This window comes from Pongo pygmaeus, chromosome 4, assembly GCF_028885625.2.
Source record: "Pongo pygmaeus isolate AG05252 chromosome 4, NHGRI_mPonPyg2-v2.0_pri, whole genome shotgun sequence".
Taxonomy (NCBI): Eukaryota; Metazoa; Chordata; class Mammalia; order Primates; family Hominidae; genus Pongo; species Pongo pygmaeus.
Window position 1 is genome coordinate 186,109,690 of NC_072377.2, and position 9,314 is coordinate 186,119,003.

At 45.3% G+C, this 9,314-nt stretch overlaps 1 protein-coding gene across 3 annotated transcripts; it reads right to left on the bottom strand.

Moving 5' to 3' along the window:
• Positions 1-2,854: 2,854 nt before the first annotated feature.
• On the bottom strand, positions 2,855-8,880 carry TRIM52 (tripartite motif containing 52). 3 transcript variants are annotated; one of them, XM_054487725.2, is made up of 2 exons: positions 7,680-8,880; positions 2,855-4,928 (listed from the first exon to the last, which is right to left on the bottom strand). In XM_054487725.2, the coding sequence occupies exons 1-2, from the start codon at positions 8,481-8,483 to the stop codon at positions 4,908-4,910; spliced, it is 825 nt and encodes a 274-aa protein (XP_054343700.1). In that variant the 5' UTR covers positions 8,484-8,880; the 3' UTR covers positions 2,855-4,907. The 3 variants fall into 3 exon arrangements, with proteins under 3 accessions (XP_054343700.1, XP_054343698.1, XP_054343697.1); XM_054487723.2 differs by having other exon boundaries at positions 2,855-5,185; XM_054487722.2 differs by having other exon boundaries at positions 2,855-6,065.
• Positions 8,881-9,314: the final 434 nt, after the last annotated feature.

Genomic DNA, 9,314 nt, shown 5'->3' on the forward strand with positions numbered 1-9,314 from the left:
ATTAAAATTTAGTTAAATTAAATACTATCTTAAAAATTGAGTTCCTGAGGTGCACTAGCCACATTTCAAGAGCTCAAGTCCTATGTAGCTAGTGGTATCCACTGTATTAGACAGCAGATACAGAATACTGAATACTGAATACAGTACTGTATACTTCATGTAACAGAGTACATTGTTACATGAAGTTCTATTAGCTTGAATGTGGAGGACTAGCGTCCTTAGCTTCCTTTCTTTATAACCCCATTTTACCAGCCAGCAAATATTTGCAATAACTTCACTGTTACAGGATAATTTTCAGAGGAATTCGGAATTGGGGGTAGGAAGCAGCATAGAATCTACAACTCTTATAGGAGTTTCAGGAGGCATGGCATAGAGGCCAGGGGTTGACGGTCAATGGCAGAAGCCTTAGGTTTTAAGAAAGTACTTTAGGGGCTGATGTTATCAGTCCAGGGCCACCTCCACTGTGGACTCACTGGTTCTGCATAATACCTGAAAACAAAAAATGACATCCCTACTGCTCTGCTGGAACTGAGGAGTAGCTGAAGTGATTGTTATTACTCAAAATCTCTAGAGCTTGATTTTGTAAACTGTTTTATCTGTCATGGTTCTTGTTCTCCCAAATCCAAGTGACATAAGCAGCGGTAATGTTTAGAAAAGGTTTGTTGACTTTGCTACCCCACTCCAAGAGCAGGAAGTAGTGGGTGTCATATCCATTAATCCACTGATGCTCAGGGTACTTTTTTTTTTTTTTTTTTGAGACGGAGTTTCGTTCTTGTTGCCCCTGCTGGAGTGCAATGGTGCGATTTCGGCTCACTACAACCTCCTCCTCCCAGGTTCAAGTGATTCTCCTGCCTCAGCCTCCTGAGTAGCTGGGATGACAGGCATGCGCCACCATGCCTGGCTAATTTTGTATTTTTAGCAGAGACAGCGTTTCTCCATGTTGGTCAGGCTGGTCTCGAACTCCCGACCTCAGGTGATCTGCCCACCTCAGCTTCCCAAAGTGCTGGGATTACAGGCGTGAGCCACCGTGCCTGGCCCTCAGGGTACTTCTAATAAAGTGCTAGCTAGGCAAGCCTATTCTTCCTCTCAAGAGTAGGTGTTCCACTTTTGAACACCTATGCCAGGCACTGGCTATAGTGCCTACAAGAGGATGATATGTGGATATGACCACTTTCCCTGACTCTACACCAGTGGTTCTCAACTGGGGATGATTTGGCAATGTCCCCTTATGGGACATTTGGTAATGTCTAGAGACATTTGTGGTTGTCACAACTAGTGGAGGGGTACTACCTGCATGTAGTGGGTAGAGTCCAGAGATGCTACTAAGTATCCTATAATGCATAGGACAGCTGCCCACAACAAAGAATTATCTAACTCAAAATGTCAATAGGGTGGAAGTTGAGAAATCCTGGTCTAGGCTGGGTGTGGTGGCTCATGCCTGTAATCCCAGCATTTTGGGAGGCCAAGGCAGGAGGATCACTTGAGCCCACCAGGAGTTCAAGACCAGCCTGGGCAATGTAGGGAGATCTCCACAAAAAATAAAAATAAATTAGCTGCACTATAGTCCTTGTTACACAGAAGGCTGACGGGGGAGCATCGCTTGAACCTAAGAGGTGAGTGAGCTGTGATCGCACTACTGCACTCCAGTCTGGGCAACAGAGTGAGACCCTGGCTCAAACAAAACAAAAACAAAAACATTGAAAGAAAGAAAGAGGCTGGGCGTGGGGCTCACGCCTGTAATCCCAGCACTTTGGGAGGCCGAGGCGGGCAGGCATGGGATCGGGAGATTGAGACCATCCTGGCTAACACGGTGAAACCCCGTCTCTACTAAAAATACAAAAAATTAGCCGGGCGTCGTGGCGGGTGCCTGTAATCCCAGCTACTCGGGAGGCTGAGGCAGGAGAATGGCTTGAATCCAGGAGGCGGAGCTGGCAGTGAGCCGAAATCGTGCCACCGCACTCCAGCCTGGGCAACAGAGCGAGACTCCGTCAAACAGAGAGAGAGAGAGAGAGAAAGAAAAAGAAATCAATCAATCAATCAATCCGGTTTAGATGACAACATGGATCAGGTTTTTTGTTGCTGTTGTTGTTTTTTCCCCCGCAGACAGAGTCTCGCTCTGTCGCCCAGGCTGGAGTGGAGTGACACGATTTTGGCTCACTGCAACCTCCGCCTCCCGGGTTCAAGCGATTCTCCTGCCTAGGCCTCCTGAATAGCTGGGACTACAGGTGCACGTCACCATGCCTGGCTAATTTTTTGTGTTTTTAGTAGAGACGGGGTTTCACCGTGTTAGCCAGGATGGTCTCAATCTCCTGACCTCGTGATCTACCCGCCTCGGCCTCCCAAAGTGCTGGGATTACAGGCGTGAGCCACCGCGCCCGGCCTGGATCAGGTCTTTATGCCAAAATGAATCATGCAGTCTAGGCTCAGTAGGATAGTAAGGCTGTTAAATGTCTGATAAATTGGGAAGGAAAAAAATATGGAGTCAGTGAAACAGTGGGCTCCCTAAAGCTGAAGGGCAGGTATAATTGGAGTGTGCTTAAGTGTATTAGAAGGCTAAGAGCTGGGGTCATAGTGCAATGGGAGTTGATTTCAGATGTGTAGCCAATCTGAAGATGAGATCCAGGGTACAGCCACAGAAGTAGAGGAACAAGTTTAAACAGTCTGACTTGTGATACAGCAGTGAACAGCTGAACCTAATAGGGAAGACATTCAATGAACAGGTGAGCTGTATGTTTTTCCTCAGTGTTTTTGTAACCCACACTTCTACTTTTCATATACCTGAAAATCTCACATTCGCCCCTCCATTTAAAATTTCAAAATTAAGTATCATGGTTAAAATTAATGAAAACAGTAGTAATTTTAGAAGGAAAAAATTTATTCAGATGATGTGATAGCCATGTCACTGTTAAGCCTGAACTTTTCTTTCCTGGGTGGTGTAAAAGGTGCAAGAAAACACAAGCTGCTTTTAATAACACTCTTGCACTGCTTTCTCCCCAAAGCTGATATATCAAAATATTAAAAAATAAAAAAAGCTTTTTAAGGTGTAAGGAGCAAATCGAATAATGGATAAAGCCTTTTCATCTGTTTAGTCATTTTACACCCAAGTTTCTCTAGAGTATTTGCCTGGAAGTTTCTAGTCAAAACAATTAGACTTTGAGTTTCACAAACTCCTCTTGAAGCTCGTCAGTGAGACTTGCACATCAGTATGAAACACATTCTTTCCAAAAGCTACCACTGGTAGATTTTAAGAACAAGCTCAGGAGCACATCACTAATAATTCCAAGTATTTCACTTTTTCCCTTCAAATGACATTCATGAATCTGGTCCTTGAAAGACTAGCCAAGAAAATTAGACATTTTTAGCATTAGTTTGCTCATACATACATTTGCTATATTTTTATGGTTGTATTTTTGGCAAGTTTTGTTTGAAGTATTTCATAATGAACAGCGAAATTGATGTTTGCCCCTTGACATTTCAATGTCAATGTATTTTAAGCTACAGTGTGTTAAAACGCTGCTGAAAAATTTAACTTTTGAAATGTTCAAGTATAGATTCTTTTTCATTGTTCTTCCAACCTTGGGGTTGTTCTGTCCACAAGTTCAGCAGAATCCATTTTTCTTTGACAATCAAGAAACTTCAATATGTAACAGAAAACATGGAATAGCATTTAGATCTTTAAAAAGCAGGGCAAACTGGAATGGAATGTACTGTTTCTCACAGTGGTCTATGCTGACAGCAAGGCTGAAGATTTCCAGTAGGTTATGGGTAATCAGTGAAAGTTCATGCTTGGTGGTGACAGCTGCAGTACATCTTGAATACCAGTTTTCTTCAATTTTTGCCAAAAACCCAAATTTAACAGTTTGCTGTAGTGCCATTAAGATATACTCCTATACAATTTCCTCCAACTCGGTTCATCTGATACAGCTGCAAAAATATTGTCTTTGGTGGTCAAGTAGAAGGCTCACGAAAACAGCACATCCACAGTTTTGAAAGCCTTATTCTGAATGTACCCAAAGTACAGTTTTCTTCATCAGTAGATTCATCTCAACCAACAGCAATAAAAGATGAGCCGAATTTTTTTTTTTTTTTTTGAGATGGAGTCTTGCTCTATCGCCCAGGCTGGAGTGCAGTGGCGCAATCTCGGCTTACTGCAAGCTCCGCCTCCCGGGTTCATGCCATTCTTCTGCCTCAGCCTCCCGCGAGCTGATGTTTTTTAAGATCTGAAGTTTGATATATTCAGTCATAAATTCAGAGTTAAGACTGCAGAAGTAGATGAAGAAATTCTGGAATTCCTTAATTTATTTGTGGCAGCACTCAGAATGCAAGGTTTCACAAGTGTCTCCATTTTTTTCTCCTTTGCAATTAAAAGGGCTATTTAATATTAAGCTTTCATGGCTTGGAAGATTCCTGTGAATATTTCAATACTGTCCAGTCTTAAAGCTGCAGAGAATCGGGCTTTGCAGAACACTCCACTGTTTTTAATAGCATGAATTTAACAGTGTTTGGCATGGTGTCACTGCCCAACAGTTTCAGATAACTCAACTGAAGAAGTTGACCCTATCTTCTGCATAATAACATGAGTATATACTTGAGAAAAGCCTCAACATTTTTTTTTTTTTTGGCTGCCATTTTTAGCTACCTCAAAGGAGATAACAGAAAAACAGGGAGTACTGATGATGGAAGCATCTGGTCCCTCTTGCAGAGTGATGAATGATTTTATTGGTGGCAGCTGGGTGGCAGGACAATCCAGGCATCCAGTTATGCCTGAGCCCCAATAAGTGAAATCTTTGTTCATTTTCTTTTTATACACTGGTCTGATCTGACACCATTTAATGGTGCCCTGGTCAAATCTAAATGATCTTACTTTCATAATCCTTTGATTCTAGCTTGCAGAGTCAAGACGAACTCTAACTCATGGGATGGACAAACTGGAAGATGTAAAATAAGTAAGGCTTTCTGGGCCAAAAAGCCTCTTCTTACAGAAAATCAAATTTTAAAAGAACATTGACCTCAAAACAATAAAACTGTCCTGGTTATGCAATAGAAATAGCTATATAAATGGAATCATATCCTTAATGAATACCTCCTGTGGCTACCCAACATCTTATTGATTATAGGCCTTGCTGTGAATGCTTTCTTGCTCTATCTGAAGTATTCCCACCAGAGTTGTTTCCAACTTTATTTCCTATATTATGAAAAATGAAGTTTTTTCCAACATTGTAACAAAGTATATGAAAGATAATGTACACTATATTAAATAAACCATTATACAAAAATAGTTCCTTGTACTGTTAACTACTATTATGACTTTGGTTGTAAAATTCTAAATCATGCGACTATAATTTACATGTTTACCAATGGAAGGAAGTGACAATGAACTGCCTAAAGAATGAAAGAGACAGCCAGGCATGGTGGCTCACATCTGTAATCCCAGCACTTTGGGAGGCCGAGGCGGGGGGATCACGAGGTCAAGAGATTGAGTCCATCCCGGCCAACATGGTGAAACCCTGTCTATACTAAAAATGCAAAAATTAGCTGGGCATGTTGGTGCGCACCTGTATTCCCAGCTACTTGGGAGGCTGAGGCAGGAAAACCGCTTGAACTCGGGAGGGGTAGGTTGCAGTGAGCTGAGATCGCACCACTGCACTCTAGCCTGATGACACAGCAAGACTCCAGCTCAAAAAAATAAATAAATAAATAAAAATAAAAAAAGATTTGTGTCTTAACTGTGCACTTACCAATATTTACTGTAAAATGGGGGAAGGGGATGATGATAAAAGTTAGCTGAGGAAGGTTGGGCATGGTGGCTCATGCCTGTAATCCCAGCACTTTGGGAGGCCCAAGTGGTGGATCTCCTGAGGTCAGGAGTTCAAGGCCAGCCTGGCCAACATGGCGAAACCCCATCTCTACTAAAAATACAAAATTAGCTGAGCATGGTGGCGTGTGCCTGTAATCCCAACTACTAGGGGTGCTGAGGCAGGAGGATCGCTTGAACCCGGGAAACGGAGGTTGCAGTGAGCTGAGATCATGGCATTGCATTTCTGCCTGGGCAACAGAGGAAGACACTGTCAAAAAAAAAAAAAAAAAAAAGGGAGAGAAATGGAAGGTTCTCTCTTTTCCTCAGCTTCAGTGTACTAAAACCCAGAAGCATAGGACATAAGTTTTTTCCATGGGATACTTTAGTTATTACCTTGGGTGAAAACATGGTACTAGGATTTGTCCTTAAAGTCAGATTAGTGTAACAGAGGTAGCAGTGACTTATGGTTAGATTTGTGCCTTAACTGTGCACTTACCAATATTTGCTATAAAATGGGGGCAGGGGGGTGATAATAATATCTAATATATGAAGCCTGTAGGACAGTGCTCTATGTTTGTGTTTTGACTGCAACTCAAAGCATATTTTTAGACGAAGTATATATGTATATATATATATATATAACTTAAAAGTTTCATAAAGCAATACTTACCCTTACTATGTTCCATGTGTTCTAATATTTTCTGTTACTTCATTTTGAGGTAATGCTAGGCATGACCCATTTATTTTAAGACACACTAATTGGTCAAAAAACAATTTGAAAACCACTGCTATAGGAGAACATGAGGAAATATATTTTATAAACTGTAAAGCACTACTAAGACGTGAGCAGCGGCTGCTGCATATCCAGGTCAACCTTTATGGGCCTGAAGACAGCCTCTCCTTCGTTTGGGCACTGCTAGGAGTCAAATCTACCTAGACTTTTGGTAAGGAAGATGGTACTCATGCTCATTGTCATTGAGACAATTATCCAATGCTTAGAAGTCAAGACTAGAAAGCAAGGCATTAACCATATCAGCACCCAAACAAGGGAAGACAAGTTACAAGAAAGCCAAATAAAACAGCAAACATTTGTTTAGTGCTTTATGGTTAACATATATGATCTCTTTTAATCCTTACAATCCTAGGGAAATAGTGAAGCTCAAGGAGGTTGACACTTGCCCAAGACTAGACAGTAAGTGACAGAGCCAGGTCATCTGATCCTAAATCCCGCACTCCTTCCACTATGATAAAATACCAGGAAAGAAAAGTGATCAGGATATGAGGCACATTCTGATCCATCAAAGATGCTTATATGCTTTGCCTTTCTCTAGAAGGAAAACGGACCCCACTGAAGGTAGAGATGCAATCCCAGAATTTCAGAGGGGGGTGTGGCCAATTGCTACCAGTAGTTTAGGACTCACACCTGGCATTTCTGTCTACCAATACATCTATTTTGACACTGCTTGTGCTGAGGTCCCAAATGTCTATTATCTCCAAGTACTGTGGCTTTCTTTTCCTATCTGTACCTGTCCCAGGGAATTGGTCAAGGACTCACATTAGAGAGAAGTACTGGGTATCTGTTACTCATGTCCCTTATACTTAGGTAGACTCCCAGTATTAGCAGTGGTGGTCCGCTTCCAGTGACCGTCATATTATCTGTTCAGCTTCCTCTGGGGAAGCCAATCTGCCTCAACCTTAATGGTTTTGTGTCTCCTTTTTTACCCATATGACCATCTCTCTCCACCGTGTCTCCCTCATCAAATAAAGAGAAGTTTAGCAACTAAGTACCTGAGGAGGTGGGAAAGGAATGCTACTCATTCCTCAGCTCTCCTAGTTACCTTTCCACTCCCTTCATCCCCCCACATTCCCTCATTTCTCTCACCTGGTACTCCTGAACCACCTCCTCCAAAGGCACCACGCTGTGCTGTTTGTGGCTCCTGGATTCTCGGCACACCACACAGATGGCCTCTTTGTCCACCTCACAGAAGAGTTTCAGGGCTTCCTGGTGTTTAAAGCACATGCCCTGATCATTTCTCCGGTTTCCCCGATAAGGAGTGGGGCACATCTGGCGAATTATCTGGACCATGTTGGCCAGCTGCAAGTTGGGACGAAAGCTGCGACGTGTAAAGCTCTTTCGGCACTGGGGGCAGGTGAACTGCCCTGGAAGGGGCAAGGAAGGAGGCGGGTGGATGTCAGGATACAGCTCTTCATCTTCGTCCTCATCGTATGCTTCCAGTATTTCTTCTTCTTGGTAGACATCAATTCTCAGGTCAGGTCTCAAGCCTCCTAGGTAATAGTCCTGATCTTCCTCTTCTTCCTCCTCGTCCCACATATAGTCTACGTTGTCCCAATTAGTTATACCACTGTCACCGAGCCAGAGTTCATCGTCATCTTGGTCTTGGAACAACTCTTCGTCAGCATTCCCCGGATACAACACCTCTCGAATGGAGCCGTCCCATCCATCCATGGCCCCCACCGCTTCCTCGTCCTCCTCCTCCCATTCATCTTCCTCCTCGTTCTGGTCCTCCTCGTCCTCCTTACCCCACAGCTGGGTCACACACCCTCGGCAGAAGTTGTGCCCACAGCTGATGGACACGGGGTCCTTGAAGTAATCCGAGCAGATGGCACACACTGCTTCCTCCTGAAGGGTCTGCATGGGGCTGGGAGTAGTGGCATAACCAGCCATCTTAATGCCCGTCGGCAGGTGTAGATACGTCGGCTTGGAGCTGAGGAGCGGGGACGCGCCTGCAGGCCGGCCTCCAAACTACTCTGGTGACCCGAGGCTGTCCTCAACCTTGCTCTTCTTCCTCGGGCCCGCAGGGGAGCCTCTCTCAGGGCGCGAACGCCCAGATTCAGACTCAGCCTCTCTCTGGGATCGGTGGGGACAGAGCAGGCTGCAGCCCCCAGCTGCTCGGTCCTGTCACGTCTCTCGCTACCCTCAGGGTGTGCCCTACTCTGCGGCATCCGCCTCAGATGCAGCCGCTGGCTACCCTGCCCGAGGGGACGCAAAATGACGTCTCGCTCAGGCACACGCTCTGGAGAGACGCTCTAGGCCGGCGGAGGACCACGTCTCTATGGTGTGCCAGGAGCCGCGCCGGCCGGGAGTTGGGTGGGCTCGGGGACAGGCGCGCTCGAGCCGCCCGCTCCAGCTGGGCTAGTGCTGCACATTCCGGCCAGCCCCTCCTCAAGACCCCATTCCCAAGCCCCTTCTCAGCTCCCTCGGGCCGGCAGAGCGGCTCTGATCAGGTCAGCGGCGGACGCCGGGAAGAGGCCCGGCTTGGGAGAGGTGGTTTGGTGGATTGGCTGGTTCTGAATGGGGGGGGGGTCAACACTCGAGGGGGACTGGGTCTCCGAGCCGTTGTCCAGCCTGAGCCGGAGCCCCAGGAAGGTTAGAGGGAAGGGGGATAAATCTCTCCAGAAGCCCCGCCCGGGCCGGGGCCGAGTTGGTCCGCGGCGGTGGGGAAGCCTGCGACACCACCCTGGTGCTGTCGCCTGTCCCGCCGTTGGGGTGCCTTGG